The sequence below is a fragment of the Passer domesticus genome, chromosome 18 (assembly GCF_036417665.1).
Source record: "Passer domesticus isolate bPasDom1 chromosome 18, bPasDom1.hap1, whole genome shotgun sequence".
Lineage (NCBI taxonomy): Eukaryota > Metazoa > Chordata > Aves > Passeriformes > Passeridae > Passer > Passer domesticus.
Genome location: NC_087491.1, coordinates 2,275,318 through 2,294,112, shown reverse-complemented (window position 1 = coordinate 2,294,112; position 18,795 = coordinate 2,275,318). Strand labels below are relative to the sequence as shown.

The following is an 18,795-nucleotide window of genomic DNA, read 5'->3' as shown; positions in this document are numbered from 1 at the left end:
TGGCCAATAGGGTTGGGACTGGGGTTAGTGGTCAGGGCTGACCCCAGCTCCTGGCTATGGGGCTGCTGGGCTGACACGGGATTGTGCACTCACAGCCCTGTCCCGTGGTGCTGCCTGGCCACTGAACCTGCCCTGTCCCACAAAAAGGGGTCCCTGAGTCTTGGACCCACTGGGGCATCTGCTCCCCCTCTGCCCCCTGGGTACCCTGGGCTCCCCCAACCTCCCTGCCTTGGTTTTCCTGCTGGAGAGCAGGCTGGCAGCATGGGAATGGGGCGATGGGCAATCAGGAGGTCTCCAGAAGTTTGGGGAAGGATGGACATGAAGAAGAAGAATGTCTGTAAGCTCTGGGTGTGGCTTGATCCTGGCCACTTCCTGGGCTCCATCCCATGAACCCAGACCCTCTCCAGCAGTGGTGTCTGAGCCTGCTGCCGCCAGCCTAAGAAGCCACCACCCCTTCTGGGGGCACCAGGCTGTGGCTTAGCCTGGGGTAGAACACCAACACAACCATTCTCTGGCACTGAGGATCCAGGGGCAGGATCCATCCCACCACCGACAGACTCTAGAACCAATGGGAACAAACAGGAGCAGGACCCTGGGATGCATGTCACGCTCCTCCCCATACACAGAGCAGGCACGGGCAGCACTTGGTCCTGGGCTGGGTGTCACACAAGGCTGCATTCATCTGGAACTGGGGGGGACAGGGCCAGCACTGTCACCTAAGCCAGGTTATCCCTGCTCTTGTGCAACCTGTTGCATAAAGCTGGCGTGGGCAGGAGTGCTGCCAGCAGTGGGGGCTATAAAGGGGGTGCAGCCTCTCCTGCCCACATCCACTCCAGGGTGAGGATGACAGCAGCACTGCCCAGCCTGGCTCTGGCCCTGCTCTGCCTGCTGCAGGCAGGAGCCCAGCTCCCTGTGCAGCCAGACTTGGACACCAAGAAGGTAAGTGCACAGGGTGCTGCCTGGCACATCCTGCAGGAGCTGGCTGGGGCAGGGGGCCTGTGCTGCACCCCAGGCACCTGCCAGCCCCATCCCTGAGCCAGCTCCAGGGCAGCTTCCAGGAGAGCCTGTGCAAAACCAGGTTAGTCCTGGCTGCTGTGTCCAGCGCCAACAATAGCCCCACTGCAAGGACAACAGCACGTGGGGGCATGATGTCTGCAAGTGTGTGGCACTTTCCCAGGGAACATGGGCCAGGTGCTGCACCTGTACTCTTAGCATGGGGTAGGACAGGGTGTTCTGCATGCAGGACGGTGGCAGGTCCCCATGTTTGCCCCCAGGTGGCTCTGTCCCCACAGAGGGTGGCAGGTGTGCCACCATCGGCTGGCAGGTTTCTACGGTGGGCTGTCATGTTCCCCATGGTGGAGGGCAGATCCCCACAGATGGTGGCAGGTCTCTGAAGAGGGTGACAGTCCCCACAGACAGTGGCAGATCCACTGCAGGTTGCCAAATTTCTGCAGTGGGCTTCCAGTCCCCTATGGAGGAGTGCAGGTCCCCCTGGCAGGTCTCCACAACTTTTCCAAATTCCACCGGTGATGTCCTGCTGCAGTTTGCAGGGGCGTGGCATGTCACAGCCATTGCTTCCAACTGCTCCATCTTCCTGAAGATGAAGGATGGGATGAAGTCACCTGTGGCCATCATCAGCTTCACACCAGAAGGGGACCTGGCCATGGAGTTGGTCTGGCCCCTGTAAGTGTCTGTCCTGCTCGCCGTGTTCCCCGAGGGCCAGGAACTCCCTTCCCCTCCACAGCAACTCCCCCACTGCTCTGGGCTGCCCACTTCTGCCTCAGTGCATCCCCCTGGGCAGGCTGAGCCCATCTCACCCTGCTGCCTTCCCATGTGCTGTCTAGACACATTTGTCTTTTTCATGTTCCTTTTCCAGGATGGACAAATGCCAAAAGTTTGAGCTGCTCTTCCAGCACAGCGGGCAGGCAGGGCACTACATGGGTATGTGTGGAGAGGGGCTTTGGAGCCATGGGTACCCCGAAAGAGAGGGCATCCCCAGCCCCCATGCCTCAGGAGTAGTGGGAGGTGGGCTTGGCCCCTTTGCCTCCACAGCTCAGCAAGAGGTTGTGGGTGGGTGGGCACCTGGTTCCTCCACATCGAGCAGGGGTTCCTTCTCATACACCCCTCAGGCAAATTTGAGGCTTGAGCACTGAGCTGTGGGCCTCAGCACGGCTCAGACTGTACCATGCTACCCAGCTGGTCACCTCTGGGGTCCTTAGGTGCACAAGACAAGAGGAATCTGAGTGTGATGGAGACAGACTACAGCCACTACGCTGTCCTGCACGAGGTCCAGCTCAGCGAGGCAGAGCCCAGCACGGCACTGCAGCTCCTCAGTGCGTTGGGAGTGGGGACCTGGCTCCTGGGAAGGGATGGGGGCACCAGCAGCGGGCAGGGGCTGGGCTTCCCACCACTAGTCAGGGCCACCACCAGCAGCACCCCATGCCCATCACCTAGGGAATTAATTTTGTGGTGAATGAAACCTTGCACTAAAGAAATCTCCAGTGAGGGTTGAACCAGAGCCCCCTGAAGTGTGCAAGCCCAGCTGCAGCATCCCAAGCCTGCCAGCTACCCGTACCACCCAAACAAATAGGTCGCTGATCCCAAGGGGCTTGTGCCCCTTTGCTGCCAGCCCAGGGCAGCTGTGGGTTGCCTGGTGTCCACCCTGCATGTTCATGGGTTCACCTTGGCCCTTCCCTGGGGTGCAGCTGCTGCCCCACAGTACCTGGACCCCCAGTGTGGGGCTGGCTGCTGGGATTCATTGCACTCACCAGCCCCCACTTTGGGTGTGTGGCTGCAGCAAGGGAGCAGGACGTGAGCCCCCAGTTCCTGCAGAAGTTCATGGAGCTCATCCCCACCCTGGGCCTGACGGAGGACATGCTGGCCATCCTGCCCAAGTCAGGTGAGTGGCCCAAGGGCACAGGGTGGCAGCTGTGGCCCCTCTGTGTGCAGACTGTGCCGGGGCTGGGGTGCTGCCGATTGCACACTCGCCCCTCTCTTTGCTTTCCAACAGATCAGTGCACTGGGGACATCAGGTGAGTGTGGCCAGGGAAAGCTGAGACTCTCTTTCAGCACGGCCTGGGCTGAGCAGGGATTTGCAGGCCCTGGGGGATCCCCCACCTGCCTCGGGGCTCTGTCACCTTGGCTTTGCCCTGCTCTGACCAGTCATCTGCCTGTCCTGCCTCTGCAGCTGAAGGACCATGTGTGCTCCAGACCTAGAGGATGATGGGCTCTGCACCCCACTCCGTGGTGCTCCTTCCCATCCTCCAGGCTCTGCCAGACCCCCTGCTCCATACCAGGATCACCCTCAACCTCCTAAATAAACAGATGAAGAAGCTACCCCAGAGCTTGGTGCTTTTTTGGCAGGAGCGGGGTGCTGCCATGGTCCCCAGGCACCCTGAGCCCAACAGTCCTGGAGCTGACCCTTCCTGTCAGGCCCCCACAGGTTTTAGGGGGCTCCCTGGATGTGATGTTTGCTGTGCCTGGCATGGGGAGGATGGGGAGCAGAGGATGGGGAAGGCACAGGGGAGCAGCTGCCAGGGCAGGGAAGAATGGAGCCAGGGTGGACACGGGCTTGCAGAGCCTAGCTGGGTGGTCAGTAGCTCTGGGCAGACAGAGCTACTGCCTGCAGGGAGACCCCCAGGAAACCCCATTCCCTGCTCAGTCCTGTCCCAGGCCACCCAGATGGGAGTGGGGTGGCACCAGGACTGGGACCCACATGCCTGTCACCCCCCTCGGTCCCCCAATCTCACCAAAGCAAGGCCACGCTGCCATGAGCCCCAAGGGCAGTTTTTATCCGCCTCCACCTCCTGCAGAGCAAAGGCAGCCTCTGGTCCCCCCTCTGCCTCCCTGCCCCGCCGTCCCTCAGTGCCCAGGTAGGTGTTGGGCCGGTGACCCCAGGCACAGCCAGGCCACAGGGACATGACACTGCGGGAAGGAGGGACACACTCCCACGGCGACATGAGCCCCTTCTTGTGCCGCCCTGCTCAGGATGCAGCTGCTCGGCACCGCGGGTCAGGCTGTGCCTGCGCAGGGCTGGATTTGGGCAGGATCCCAGCAGCTGCCCCGGGACACGTTTCAGCCCGGCCAGAAAACCGGGTCACCGAGGGCCTCGGCGAGCTGGACAGCGGGGCTGCCCCGGGGCCCGTGTCGGGAAGAACCTCCCGCTCCTCCTGGCAGCCCGGTGGAAAACAACCGCTCGCTTTGTTCTTTCACAAGCAGCTAAAAGAACGGGGGAAATCCCAAATTTCAGCAGTGGTGCAACGGTTCCTGTAACTCCGCTTCGGGGCTGGCAGGCACAAGCCCCGCTCTGCCCCAGGGGTTAGTTCACCCTTGGCTGACCGCTGACCCCGATCCACCCGTTTGCCCAAGCCCAGCCCAGGAGCGCTCCCGCGGGCTCGGCACGGCTCCAGCGGGGGCGGCGGAGCCAGCACGGAGCTATAAATCCCACAGCGCCGGCACCGCTCCCCAGCCACGGGGAAGTCAGAGGAGCCGAGGCGAGATGAAGACCGCGGGGCTGAGCCTGGGGATGGTCCTGCTGTGCTTGCTGCGTGTGCAGGCTGGGGACCTGGGAGCCGCGGAGCTGGACGAGAGCAAGGTGACCCTGAGCATCCCGGAGGGAAGGGAAGGGAAGGGAAGGGAAGGGAAGGGAAGGGAAGGGAAGGGAAGGGAAGGGAAGGGAAGGGAAGGGAAGGGAAGGGAAGGGAAGGGAAGGGAAGGGAAGGGAAGGGAAGGGAAGGGAAGGGAAGGGAAGGGAAGGGAAGGGAAGGGAAGGGAAGGGTTTGTTCTCCAGTCACCAGCAAAGCAGGAAGGACTGTAGAGGTGTTTTGGTAGTGGGGACAGCTGGCGTGACTAGAGCCACCATTGCTTTGCTGACACACCCAGGTGAGGACAGTCACCCAGCTCCTGCATAGGTGTCCCTAAGGGAATTTTGTTGCCTGGACAGGATGTGGGTGTTCCATGGACTGAGGTTGTCCTGGCTTGGTCCCTGAGGAGGGGACACTCTAGACTGCTCCTCTGGACTCACAGCTTGCTCTCACTGCCAGATTGCAGGCACATGGTACATCACTGCTATGGCCTCTGACTCCGAGAGCTATCTCCAAAAAAAGGACCACCTGAAGATGGCGATGGCCAACATTGAGGTCCTGGGGGATGGTGACCTGAAGGTCTCCTTTGCAATTCCCACGTAAGTCCCACATGCTTTTCTCCACGGGCTTCACTACCAAACTCCTCCCCGGACCTTCACTGGTGGGTCTCCACCTCAGTGCACTTGCCAAAGACCTGGGCAGGGGTTGAGACAGGAACACCAGAGGCTTGGGACAGCTGTGGGCACCCCGTCTTTAGGGCAGGCTCAGGGCAACACTGGCCAGGACCAGTGCCACCACAGAGGGCGGGATGGGACCCTACAATTACAACTTTCCCAGCAGAACCAGCCTCATCCCAGAAGCTCAGAGCATGAGTGAGGGCATTGATAATCCCCAAGTGCCAGCACTGTCCCCTGCCAGCCCAGGTACCCATTGTTCCAAGGGTGGTATCTGTCCCCCCCTGCCCTGGCCACACCATCCCATCTCTGAACAGCAAGTCTCACACCTGGGGTAGTGACCCTTGAACAGGGGAGGGGAGAGGGAGTCACTTCACCTCAGCTGGAGCATTCTTCACTGTTCTGCAGCCCTGAGAGATGCATGAAGTTTGAATCAATCTACACGCCAACAGGCAACCCGGGTGAATACTACAGCTCTGGTGAGTGGGGGTGCCTGGCTCTTGGGGCAGGATAGAGGCATGTCCCACCATCCCTGTCTGAAGTAGCTGGCTGTTCCTGGGGACATGGCCCTCAGGACTGCCTGCCCCTCCTGTATCCTGGGTGGGACATCCCTCTGTGTCCAGGTGCCAGCTACATCCCAGGGCTGGTGGCCCAGCAGCGTGGCAGACCCCCCCAGTCCCTCCCTCTGAGATAAACACAATGAGACCAAGCTTAAACCCTAGGGAAAAGCAGGTTCCTTCTGCAAAGAGGCTGTGAGTGATGTTCCCAAGGGATGGAGCAGGAGTGGTTTTCCACCGTTCCCAGCCCAAGGAGCAGTCTGACACTGACCAACAGTCTGCACTGACCATCCACAGCCCCTTCTGCCCTCGCCTCCCCATCCCTCTGCTCTGCTGGGGTCTGTGGGCTCCCCAGGCTTTCAGAGGAGCCTTAGCAAGAGGGAAAACCAGGATGGGGAGATATAGAGGAAAGACAGGCTTGGTGGGCTTCATGCTCTTTACAGCCCCTTTGCAGCATGGGGGGTTCCAGGAGAAGGTAATTAATTTTTCTCCACATCCTTTTGCAGACAGAGGCAATAAGACAGTGCGGCTGGTGGATACCGACGGCAGCTCCTACATGGTTGTCTTTGCCACCAGAGAGAAAGACGGGAAGACCTTGCACATGCTGAGACTTTACAGTGCGTAGCCAGCAGAGCGAGCTGCTCTGAGGGTCCTGCAAGGCCAGGAGCCAGGGGACATTCTTTCTCCACTCCTGCCTGGGTGAGGTGCAGGAGCGAAGCAGGGACCACCATGTGTTCCCTGTGTGCCGGGGAAGGAGCAGTGTTTGGGGTGGCAGGAGAGGTTGGGGCTCAGGCTCCCAGCACTGGGTAAGTTGCTTGGTGGAGAAGGGTGGAGAGCAAGGGTCCTGCTGCACAGGTGGGGACAAGAGCCAAGAGAGGAGTCACTGTGCTGGTGTCAGGACCTCTGGCTCATCTTGTATCCTGGGTGGGGTGCCTCATGTGCCTGGCCACCACTGCTCTCCAGGACCTCCACCAGTGCCTCCAGCCTTCTCCCAGGGACTGCCATCCATCCCACCCTCAGCTGGACACACTCACCAGCTTCCCAGGAGATGCAGGGTCAGGCACAGCCTGGAGCTAACTCATGTCTTTGTCTTTAGGCAGAACCCAGTGGGTGAGACCCAAAATCAAGTTGCTGTTCAAGAGACTTGCCAAGCAGAATGGCTTCACCGACAAGACAATCTGGATTTTGCCTAGGCAGGGTGAGCACTGCCCAGGGCCAATACAAGGACATGCAGGGACCAGCTCAGCCCTCAGTACCACCACTTCATGGCCTGAGCTGGCGGGAGGGAGTGCTGGCAGCCAGCGGTGCTCTGGCTGGGCATACTGAGCAAGAAAAACCCCACAAATTCCTTCTGAGTAGTCTATTTTGGGTGCTAAATGGGACTGTTCAGACCACAGTGTCAGACTTAGGCTTTTTCTTTGTTTCCACAGAGGAATGCAGAGTTGGTGAACCGTAGGTGAGTTGCTGTAGTGCAAAACGTTGTTTGCAATGTTCTCTACTGGAAATTGATCTTCTTGGTGCCCCCAAGGCAAGGGCCACCAAGAACTCTTTGAATTCCTCTGGGGTTGAGCTGTTTGAACTGGTGCTGGAGCTTGCACACAGGTAGGACCATTCCTTTGGATACTGCTCTACAGCAGGGCCCCCAGGTAGCAGTACCCAGAGACCCCCAGTGGGAAGTGCCTGGCACTGAACATGGGCATGTGAGCTGAAACCACCAGAGAAATGTCTGCCCAGCCCTTTGAGCAGCGACGACCAGGACACTGGCTCCTGCCAAAGGGACCTGGGCTTGTGGACTGGCAAACCTGGCCAGAATGGGTTGGTGTCTCACCATGCAAACCATATTTGCTGTTTCCCCCCTAGCCTGTGCTTTCCCACTGCACAGCTGTAGGGGTTACTAGAACTCCATTGCTGGAGATGCCTCACCCTACAAATCTGGGGAGAGCTGGACAAGAATGCACTGATCATAATGGAGAGTCCCACTGGTCTCCTTGCCTCACCTCGACACCACCTCTCCCATTTGTTTTCCAGAAAGTGCAGACTGGTTTGTGGATGCTCCTGCCAAGCAACGCAAAACCCATGCTCTGAAGCTCCAGACTCCTGCTCCACCATCCTTCTTCTAAGCTCTGTTGTCAGGACTCTGACACAGTCCCTGCTTTCTGCCAAATAAACAGAAACCCTCACCAGGTCTTGGTGTAGCTGTGTGGGGACAACCTGGGGTGCTGGGCCCTGTGGTCACTCCTGTTGTCCTCCTGTGGCGGGGGCTGTGGATGGTGAACAGCCAGGAGTGATCCCAGCTGAGCTTGCCCAAGTGAGGGCAGTTTCAAAGCCATAAGATTTTCCCTCCTGGATGCCTCCCAGAGGGGCAGAACCAGGCCAGACAGAGGTAAAGCAAAGGGTGCAGTCAGAATTCTGTGGGAATCCTGTGGGCAAGGGAGGATGCATGGAGAAAGACCACTGAGATGAGGCTGGAGTTTGGAAGGCTGCATCCACCCGCACCATCCACCACCTATCCTCCTCTTATCCTGCAGTGGCTGCAGCTCTCTGCTCTCTGGGAGCCCCAGGAGCTCACCCAACAGCTCAGGCTGAGTCAAGGCAGGGCAAGATTCAGATTTAGGAACTCTCTGCCCCACTGCAAACTGTTGTGGAACATGGCTGTCTGAATCCTCTGGAGCCAAACATGGAGAGCTGCCTGTGATTTCTGCCCCTGGGCACCTCACAGAGAAAAGCCCCACTGGAGCTGGGGTCCCAGGGCACACAAGCTGACAGTTCAGTGTTCACTGGGTGTGAATCCCATCCATGCAGAGCACTCGGTGGGTCCCCATGCAGGCCTCCATAGTCCCTCAGCCCTTCCATCAAGCTTGTATCTGTCTCTGCAGCTCATCCAATGCTCCCTTATCCCCCCACAAATCTGGCCAGATGTCATCATATATCTGATAAAAAGGGACTTTTCTTCCCTGAATGTTCCTAAGGGCTTGCTGGGTTTAGGCACCTACTCAGCTATGGTGGCATCCTGCAGCAGGAAGCCTCACTCACCGCTGCTCTCCCTTTTGCTTGTCATGCTGATTCCATCTTCAGCTGCCCAGCCAGGGGCTGTGGGAACATACCAGGGCTGGGGGGGACCAGGCTGGTGCAGTGGGGATCAGCCCAGACACCAGTTTGGGCTGATGGAGAGAGCAGAGGGGTGTTGGGGCAAAGGAAATGCTGGGACGGCCTTTGATGGCTTAGGAGCAGTTTGAGACCAGCAGCTGATGGCTGCTGATGATGCAAGATCATCTATGTCCGTGCTCCTTATGCTGTTCCAGATCTTAAATCTCTGACAAGCCTCCTTGTCCTCCCAGCCTCCCCTCTCACCCTCCTCTCTCCTTCCCCTGTTCAGGCCATGTCCCTGCTGGGGCTGCAGAGCCAGACCTGGACCTTCACCTTCCTGAAAAGGTGGGGGTACAACTGAGATTTGTCCTATCTCCTATTCTCTGATCTTCTAATATCTCCTCGTGCTGCCCCCTCTGGCACTCACTGCGCGTGGATGAGCTGTTTTACAGATATCTGTCAGTCAGCACAGTGACCTCCCGGGGTGACTTTCTTCCCTTTCTCCCTCTCAGCCACTCTTTACTGTGTGGGTGACCAAGCACTGGGACAGGCTGCCCAGAGAGGTTCTGGAGTCATGTCTGGAGGAGCTCAAAACCTGTCTGGACACTATCCTGAGTGACTGCTCTGGGGGACTCTGCTTGAGAAAGGAGGTTGGACTGGATGACCTTCCAGCCTGAATTGTTCTGTGATTTATCTTAGTGAGATTTTCTTCCCTAACCTATGCCAGCTTGTGCCCTGCAAACTTTGATAGACTCTTGCCAGGTGACATGGGGATGTCCAACACCCATGTCTTGTTGACTCCTCCAGAGAGGTGCATTTCTGAGGTGTCATTTTTCTGCGCAAAAGTTGCATTCAGTCTGCCCTGTGTCATAATTTGCCAAGACATCAACCAAATCTGGCATTTATTGCAGCTTTTGTGAGTATCTCCTACACTGTGAGGGGACCTACTTATCTGTTGTCCCTCTGACCACCTCTGCAGAGCCTGGCACAATCTCTTTTTCGCATTGTCTGGTGAAAACTAGAGGGCACCAAAGGGAGTGTAAGTGGCAGATGGGGTGCTGCAGTGATGTTTGAGTTATTTTGTTTGGAAATGTCATCTCCTTCACCTTATTACTCACTTGCCCTTCTCCATTGGTAGGACAGAACTTCTGAAGTGTTTGCAGAGGAGATTGTCCATTCTGAGGATCCACCAAAGCTCCTTCTTGGCCAAGGTGGATGCAGGGTTTCTTCAGTTTTCTATCAGCTTCTTTTCTTTGAATTTAACCAGCTACTTTCAAATATTTTCTAGTGTTAAATTCCTGCTGCCAGAACATGTGAATAAAGTGCAGCTGTCATTTCTCAAAGCAGAGGAGCAAGGCACCAGATGCTGGTGTCTTTGTTGTTTGTCTTACATTGTTGCTTTCAGCTGTCTTCAATAAGTTAAAGAATGTTTATGCAATTTCTAATCAGGTTCTTAAAATTGGTGCAATCGTGCTGGGTTCCGTTCAGGCTTCCCAATGTTGTTTAGGGCTTCTATTTGCTAATATCAGCTTAAGCACTCAGGGGAAAGCTAAGCTGGTCTTTCCAGACAATCTCTGTGCCATATGTGATAGTTAATCCTCTTGGCTTTTCATTTTTTCTCTTTTTAAAAATAAAATGTGACTGTATAGGATCATCTCAGGTTGTAGATGTAAGAGTAGCACCAGCTAGCAAAAGGATGACACTTTAATTTCAGCCTCTAAGCCAGGTCCCACTTGCTGCCTGGGACCTGTGGGCTCTTGGTGATCCCAAAAAAACTGAGTGCAAGGGTGGCCAACCAACCTGCCTGAAGCACTCTTGTGTTAGAGGCTCCTGGATGTTCCTTTGCATGTGATGGGTGCAGCAGCAGTCACCAGCTGGTGGTGTAGTCACCACAGCAGGACTGTGGCAACATGCAGACATCAGGACCAGGCTTGTCCATCTGCCTGGGATAATGCAGAGTGAGACCACAGTGTTCCCCAAGTGCTGCTGGGGCTGGTGGGTGTGAGCCCAGAACAGCCTTTCCTCTTTCAGTGCACATCCAGGGGTCAATGGAAATCACACCGGGGTCCCAAACCCCTGACGCTGCCAGACACGCCTGTCGTGAAGAGAGGAGCAGCAGGCCCGTGCTGGGGTCTCTGCCCTGGTCTGCTCCCTGCCCCTCCTCAGCCAGCAGCCAGGGCTGTACTCGTTGTCTCTCTCCCGGCCTGGCAGCCTGAGGAGCACTCCATGCCAGCACAGGGTGTCTGGCTGTAGTGGGGTGACCCTGGCTGGAACCCAGGCACCCACTAAAGCCTCTCCATCTGTCCCCTCTGCAGCTGGACAGGGGAGAGAAAATATGACAAAGGATTTATGAGCTAAGGACTGGGATAGAACACTCATCAAATATTGTCATGGGCAAAACAGGCTCTAATTAGAGATATTAATTTAATTTATTGCTAACAAAATCAGAGGAGGATAATGAAAAGTAAAAGACCTTAAAAACACCTTCTCCCCCACCCCTCCCTCTTTACCAGCTCTACCTCCTTCCCCACAATGGTGCAGGGAGACAGGAATGGGACACAGCTCAGGGACAGAAGTTACTCCCCTGCTCCAGCATAGGGTCCCTCCCATGGGGAATAGTTTTCCACGAACTTCTGAAATGTGAGTCCAGTTCACAAGCAACAGTCCTAGCCAAACTGCTGCAATGTGAGTCACTTTTCCATGGAGCCAGTCTTCAAGGAAGGCTGCTCCAGCATGGGTCCCACATGGGGTCACAGCTCCTGTGAGCAAAGCTTCTCTAGTGTGGGCTCCTCTCTCCACAGGTCTGCAGGTCCCTGCCAGAATCCTGCTCCACCGTGGGCTTCCCACAGGGTCACAGCCTCCTCTCAGGCATCTCCCTGCTCCAGCATAGGCTCCTCCAGGAGCTGCAGGTGGATCTCTGCACTCCTATGGCATCCTTGGGCTGCAGGGGTACCATGGTCTTCACCACAGGTTCAGGGGAATCTCAGCTCCGACTCCTGGAGCAGCTCCTTCCCCACCTTCTCCACTGACCTTCGTGTCTGCAGAGCTTTCCTCTTACATATCCTCACCCCACACTTACCTGAGCACAATTACTGCACAAAAAACCTCTTTCCTTCTTAAATATGTAATCTCAGAGGCATTACCGCCACTCCTAACTGGCCTAGCCTTGGCCAGTGGAATATCCATCTTTGGAGCCACCAGGGATTGGCTCTGCTGGACATGGTGGATGCTTCTGGCAGCTTTGTGCCGAAGTCACCCCTATAGTCCCCCTGCCCCAAAGCCTGGCCATGCCTACCCAATACACTGGTGCATGTCTCCAAGTCCACAGCCTCGCAGGTCACCTGCCAGCAGCACGGCAGGAGCCCTATCCCTGCCACAAACACAGCACTGCTCACCTGGCAGACGTGTCCCTCATTGCCCTGTGCCACAGGGCAGCTCCTGGCAGTGTCCCTGGGATGTGGCTCCTCACCAACAGCAAGGCTGTGGAGCTAGCCTGTGCTTCCCTTGAGCCTACCTCAAGCTCACTTGATTCATTAGATTTGATTGCAAATCAAATGCAACTTAATTAGCAGAAAGGCAAACAGCCCCTGCCAATGACTGGCTGATCATTCCCTAATGACTATCAGATCAGCACATGTAATTGCAAAGCCCTAGAGTTATCAAAGAACGAAATGAAGATGCCACTTGCCTCCCACTCACACAGCACCTCTTGCAGTTCCTCTTGCCCTGGCTCACAGGCAGAGGAGTTTTGCTGTGGCAGGACACACAACCTGCTGCACCTCACGCCTCTGCACCCTCCAACTTCCTGAAAGGCAAGTGGTGCTAGACAACCCAACCTGTGGAGCCCATGAGCCCACTCGGGAGAGGGTAATGACAATGCCCTGGAAAGATGCACTATAGGCTCCAAGCACTCCTCTCAGCTCAGGGCAAGGAAAGAGACTTCCCCCACAAGGGTGCTCTGCAGCATCATATCAATTTGTCCCAGTTCCATCCTCCCCACTGGCCTTCCACACCCCTTTTACCCTTATATGTTCATGTTCTAGAGAGTTCTCCCTTCCCTGTTTTCCCATTGGTTTGTGTAACCCTGCCTGTCCGCCCTGGCATTCCCTGTTGGTCCCTTCCCAGTGTACCACCCCTGAGCCCTCAGACCACTGCATCCCTGATGCTCTTCTCCGCCCCCTCTTTCCTGTATTTATACCCTGGACCATGCTTTGTCCTTGGCTCTTGGACTCCTTTAGTGTTGCTTTGTAGTGGGGCACAGTGGAACTCCATGCCTGGACCCTCCCTTGTCTTCACTGTCAAGCTGCTGAGTGTCTGTCTGTCTGTACATGTGTGCTCTCATGGCTCCTACCCGCCAGCACAAGATACTCTTGGGGAAGGTTGTGTCCACCACCACACAGACTGCAGCATCAATCTGGTTTTCTGGTACCCAGATTGTGCTGTCCTGGGGATACCAGCTCTTTGGTATGCCCTTGGTTATGGAGAGGTGACAGGGTACAGGGAGGGAGCTGGGGGTGGGTGGGCTCCCCAGGGGCCTTGTGGTGGGTGTATCTGTGTGATATTGTCCCCGTGGACCAGCCATGTAGTTTTCCACGTCTGCTTCATCAAATCAACTTGAAGGTTCTGTGAACATGGAATTGTGGTTAAAATAGGTTTATACTAGGTAAAGGGAAAAGTTTTCAGTGTTGACAAATGGATTTAGGATCCCAAACACCTTCTGTATTTTGCCCTGTTTAGTGGGTCTCAAATCTCCTGGGAAGGCACCGTGTAGACCCCAGAGTTCCCCAAGTGCCACTGGCCATGGGATCTGGCAGTTGTGAGCCCAGAAGAGCCTTTCCCCTTTCAATATACGCCCAGGAGTATATTGAAACCACACAGATATACCAAATCCTGTCCAAACCCTCGTGCATTAGATCTAAGGAGCTGATTCCTGGGTCAAAGTAATTTTTTGGCACTGTGTTTCAGCTGCCAGCTCTTGCAGGCTTGCTGCTCCAGGGTGGCCCACAGTAGCACACTCGAGCAAAGGGCTCTCCTTCCTGATGCAGCCATCTCCCAGCTGGGATTTGCTTCTCCAGGCTGACCATGTTGCACCATATCCTCTCCAATGGACTCTCTACTTTTCAGGCATCTTGACAGCCCAGCTCAACTTCCCCCTCAAGTGGGTTTCCTGTGCAGCACCCAGAAAGGTCTCACTGAAATAACACAGCATCAATATTTTCCTACACAGACTGGAACCCTTTTGTCCCCATGGCCAGTTTGGCATCCTGTGCCATACTTGTGGCTCCAGATTCCCCTGACTCTCCAGTCAAGGATCCTGCAGGCAGGCAGACTGCTCTGCAGTCCTAGAGCTCTTGTGCCCTCCAAGTTTTCTTTCTTTCCCTTGAAGCCTTGCAAATGTTTGGGGTCAGATTCCCCTTCTCCCTCATCACAAAAACACTTTGCACCCTCACTGCTGGAGACACAACGTTCATTCTTCCTGAGTCCAGGTGCAGCCACATTTCTCTCCCTCAGCAAATCTCTGAAGACTCTCCTCCCTCCCTAATGCTGCTCTCCCAGTGCCCTCATGTTGTCACTGGCGCTAAGTTGTCATTGTACTGTTGGAACACTGGGAGCAGGAGATATCTGACCTCTAGGGTGCTGTACTGAGGGCACATCAGGACTGTCTGTCCCCATCTACATGGCTGAAGGGTGAATACTTATCCCATGGAACTCTGCAAGCTGTTCTCACAGGCTCCCTGCACTCCATCTCCAGCACAGGCTCTTTTCTTTCCTTGCAGACATTCCACTCTTTCCAGAGTCCTTCCTTGGTGTCTGTATGTTACTTTTTTGCTGTGGGAGAAGCTGTTTCACCAGCCTCTCCCTTGTGCTTAGAAGGGATTTTTTTGTGCCTTTTCTTTCTCTTTTATGTTTGAATGCTCAACTTCCCAAACCTGCTCACCTGCAGGAACCAGCTTGCCTCACTTCTCCTGATTTGTGCTTGTTCTCAGCAACAGCCACCAATCTGCCCCTATTGATCTTTGATTGATATTTGGCTATTTACGCCAAATGACATCAACTCATGCCTACTGGAGCTCTGAAGTTATTTTCCCAAATAGCTCTTCTAAAAACAACCAAAAGGAACAGGTACAAAAAAAAAAAACAAAACAAAAAAAAAAAAAAAAAAAACCAAAAAAAAAACCCGCCCAAAACCCACCCCATCAGCTCACTTTATGCTGGTTATGTTGTCCTTATATCCAAGGATAACTAGAATGACCATTGCAGACAGGTGATTATAGCACCTCCACCCCTCCAAAAAGCTATTCTTCCTGGTAGGAAGAAACAGGAGCCTAAGCCTGAAGGATTTCTCTCCTGGTAATTTGTCCTCACCCCAAACTGGCTGGGGAATCTGTAACAGGCTCCCAACACCACTTAGGCAGAAATTCCTTTCCTTCCTTACCAAGGCAGTTTAGGTCCAGGAAGATCTTTTAACCATGTCTTTCAATGTCTTGTGCTGGCCTCTCTCCTCATCACGCGGTCCTATCCCTCCTCCTGAGAGCTCCGTCACCTCTGCCTGGCGCACACCACCTGCTTCTGTGACTCTGGGAACATCTGCTCCCATGGGCAGCTCCATGTACTAGTCTGAGTTCCTCTACAGCAGCATTGAACAAGGCTACCATTGCTTGTGATCTTTCCCATGAGCCAGATGTGAAGACACCAGCCCACACTGGTCTCCCGGCTGCTCTTATCCCTCAGGTTCTTTCCTTCTATCTGTGGCTGCACACTTGTTTACCAGCTCTTACTCCTCATCACAACCCAAACCAGCATGTAAAGTACATGCCTCTCCTTCAATCTCTATTCCCTTCCTGGTTCAGAGCCTAGCATCACATCCCTGAAGGTGTCTCCCATCCCACTGGCATGCCTCCTTGCATTGAAGAGTGTGTCCATGAATGCCATGGCATCCATGCTCAGGCATCCCAGCCTTGGGCTGGCTGCTCACACACCCCCACCCAACTGCTGGGCACCAGGACCACAGCCCCCCCAACCCTTGCATTGTAGAGCACATCCACAGGTGCCCTCTTCCCTCTTGGAGGGCCTTTACAGTGTTGTTTGAGGGTGCTCAATCCTCTCAGCCTGGCACCCACCTTCGCTCCACTCCTGGCAGATGTTCCCACCCTTCTCTCTGGAAGGACCTGATGAAAACTCTGTCAGCACCAGTAGGTTCTTACAGACTTGTGTGAATCATCTCCTGGTCTGCTCCTCTTGGAAATTCTGTAGCTTTAGTTTCACATTCAAAATATTCTGTACCTCGTCTTCATTTATCCTTAGGCTCCAGTTTCTTGTTATACCCAGAGCCTTTCCTACAGGCCAGTGGCTCTGCTTTCCCTTGCCACTCTCAAGCCTGATGGAACCACAGTCACCTTTGGATGCCATTCTGGTCCTCTACACTCTCGGAGGCACCTGCCTCATGTTGTTTTCTCAGTGCAAACATGAGGCTGACATCCCCAGTGCAGTACTGGCCAGCAGGCACTTTGTAACATTTAAAGATTTATTTTTTTGACATCTTCTTCCACAATCTGTGATGGAGAAGGCAAGCAGGACACCTTTCTATATCTTCACTAAAGGTGTAAACACAATTTGTTCCCATGAAGGGCAGTAGCTTTTCAGGTAGGGTATAACCTGTCACGTTTTGTGGGATCTTTAGACCAATCTCCACTTGCAGGCCAGGAAACCTGGAAGGAGAAGAGGAGCTACTGCATCTGTTCCCCGATCTTCTCCTACATCTGTTCTTGTTTAACAGTGTTTGGGACCATCAGGAGAGCCCTGTGTATGTCCACAATACAGTCCTGCCATGTTCTCAGATGTTAGAGATGTCACTGAGGAAGCAGCTGAGTGACCTGAGACGCTGAGTGACACCCACCCTCCCGGCAGCAGGGACAGGTTTCTCAGTGGCCTGACACAGAGGAACAGCCTGGGGGTGCAGGTCAGGCACAGCTGGTGGGGGAACAGCTGGCAGCTTCTCACTCCGCCTCACCAGCACATGCAGACCTCTTACTGCCTGGGGGGACCCAGGGACTGGGTTCCTAATTCACAGAATCCTCTCCCGCTGTGACTGAAAGCCCGCACTGCTGGGCTGGACTCACAGTGCAGCTCCAGAGAGCCCAGCTCTGCAGGAGCAGCCCGCGATGGGCGAGGTGGGTCTCATCTCCTCCATAAAGCTGGGTATCAGTGTGGATCATCCTCATCCTGTCAGAGGGGTGGCAGAAGGAAGGCAGGTAGCAGGTATTCTATCTCTGGATAGACTAGGAGAGGATTCTTTAACACTGCTAATTGTTTGGCCACAGGAGTTCTCCCAGTAAGCAATTCTGGGAACTCTTTCCATAAGAAGTAAATACTGCCCAGATGGACAAACTGTGCTGGCTGTCCACACATTGCCTTGGCATGCCAATGCCCTTGGTTAAGCCTTTTTTCTTTAATAATTTATCTACATGAGGGCTTTGTCAGGCTCCCTGGAAAGAGCTCTTATTTCCAAGCAGAGCCCTTTCTGAGGTGAAACAGTGCAAAGCACAGCAGTAATACTCAGCTGTTTGCACTCCTGGTAAGTGCTGGATAATCTGCTCGGCTTGCAGACACTGCAGAGCCGGATGTCTTTCCCTTAATGCAATAAAATATGTATAAGTAGGAAAACCATTGTCAGTGGACTGATCTTCATAGTTTCTGGAGCTGAAAGTTAATCCTGGGAACACAAAGCTGCTTCCACATGTGAAATGGCAACAAAGCAGGAGTGCAAGTGGGAGAGCAGATGGATCTGGTTCATGGTGTGCCTTCAGGAAGGGTTCAGGGACTCCCAACACAGGGAGCCAAGAGGGTGGTACCTGGTATTGTAAATAAAGGGGTGGAAATGGATGTTTTACTCAATGTGTGCAGGGAGATCCAGCTACAGATACAGTGAAATCTGTCCTCCCTGGACCTCAGCCCAGTGGGGATTACTTTACAAGCAAAACTCTATAAGAATCCTACTGAGGAAAAATTACGGAAACTAGTGTCCTGTGATTGATGGAGCCAAGATTTCCCAGTGGGAGCCCAACATGCTTTATCCCACTCAGGTTAGGCTGTACTACATCCTCCCAGAAGACATGGACAAGGCAAGGCTAGGTGAGGAACCTAGATTTTAAGACACCTACAAAATCAGCAGCTCCTTTGGAAATAAAATGGTAATTTCCCATCTCTTTTTACCCATGATTCCCAGGGCAGGGGTGAGCCAGAGCAATGTACAACCCCTTTGCTCTCCTACTGCCAGGGAAACCTGAGACTTCAATGGTCATTCCTGCCAAGTGTAGCAGCTTTAGTATTGGGCTGGGAATGCACCTTTGGAGCTTATGGGCAGGGGGGGAGGATGGAGAATCCCCGTGGCAGGGAAGGGCTGGGTACTGTGAGTCCCAACAGTGTCTGTGCTTAGCCTTCATCAACTCAAGACACTGATAGATAAGAACACACCACAATTCACACTGGTGGAGCTTGCTGAAAGGACCAGCAGTGTCACCAGGGATAAAAGAATCATGAATTCCTGTTCTCAGAGTTCAGGGGAGACCCGTGCTTCCTCCAGAGAAGCCAGGGTGCATGCAACTCCAAGGGTACACAGGACAACCCATCAGGATGGAGGAAGTATATTTGGGCAAATATATTTTGGTATTATATATTTTGTGCAAATATATACAAATTAATAAACAAAATGAAATAATATTTTGAATGTTTATTAAATCTTTGTCTTATCCTTTTGCAATGTCTATTCATGTGTATGTTTTACAAGCTACATGTATATAACTTATGAATAAAGGGAGACATCCCTGCCAGAGGGCTGGAGGTGCCTGCAGTCAGGGTAAAGGCGCAGGTGGTTTCCCAAGCTTTAATCCAGCA

At 54.3% G+C, this 18,795-nt stretch overlaps 2 protein-coding genes across 3 annotated transcripts; both read left to right on the top strand.

Moving 5' to 3' along the window:
- Positions 1-45: 45 nt before the first annotated feature.
- LCN15 (lipocalin 15) lies at positions 46-3,317 on the top strand. Of its 2 annotated transcripts, XM_064393588.1 has the most exons (7): positions 46-939; positions 1,544-1,683; positions 1,877-1,941; positions 2,220-2,333; positions 2,798-2,899; positions 3,011-3,032; positions 3,188-3,317. In XM_064393588.1, the coding sequence occupies exons 1-7, from the start codon at positions 844-846 to the stop codon at positions 3,189-3,191; spliced, it is 543 nt and encodes a 180-aa protein (XP_064249658.1). In that variant the 5' UTR covers positions 46-843; the 3' UTR covers positions 3,192-3,317. The 2 variants fall into 2 exon arrangements, with proteins under 2 accessions (XP_064249658.1, XP_064249657.1); XM_064393587.1 differs by lacking the exons at positions 46-939; positions 2,798-2,899; positions 3,011-3,032; positions 3,188-3,317 and having other exon boundaries at positions 1,237-1,683; positions 2,220-2,566.
- A 951-nt stretch (positions 3,318-4,268) lies between these two features.
- LCNL1 (lipocalin like 1) lies at positions 4,269-7,999 on the top strand. The gene is made up of 7 exons (XM_064393827.1): positions 4,269-4,594; positions 5,043-5,182; positions 5,666-5,736; positions 6,321-6,431; positions 6,911-7,012; positions 7,245-7,270; positions 7,843-7,999. The coding sequence occupies exons 1-6, from the start codon at positions 4,499-4,501 to the stop codon at positions 7,268-7,270; spliced, it is 546 nt and encodes a 181-aa protein (XP_064249897.1). The 5' UTR covers positions 4,269-4,498; the 3' UTR covers positions 7,843-7,999.
- The last annotated feature ends 10,796 nt before the right edge of the window (positions 8,000-18,795 follow it).

Coding starts and splice junctions, on each gene's coding strand:
- LCN15 (XM_064393587.1), top strand. CDS start 1,238: ATGCAGGACGGTGGCAGGTCCCCATGTTTGCCCCCAGGTGGCTCTGTC. Junction 1,684..1,876: donor ATGGAGTTGGTCTGGCCCCT/GTAAGTGTCTGT, acceptor TTCCTTTTCCAG/GATGGACAAATGCCAAAAGT. Junction 1,942..2,219: donor GCAGGCAGGGCACTACATGG/GTATGTGTGGAG, acceptor TGGGGTCCTTAG/GTGCACAAGACAAGAGGAAT.
- LCNL1 (XM_064393827.1), top strand. CDS start 4,499: ATGAAGACCGCGGGGCTGAGCCTGGGGATGGTCCTGCTGTGCTTGCTG. Junction 5,183..5,665: donor GTCTCCTTTGCAATTCCCAC/GTAAGTCCCACA, acceptor ACTGTTCTGCAG/CCCTGAGAGATGCATGAAGT. Junction 7,013..7,244: donor CTGGATTTTGCCTAGGCAGG/GTGAGCACTGCC, acceptor TTGTTTCCACAG/AGGAATGCAGAGTTGGTGAA.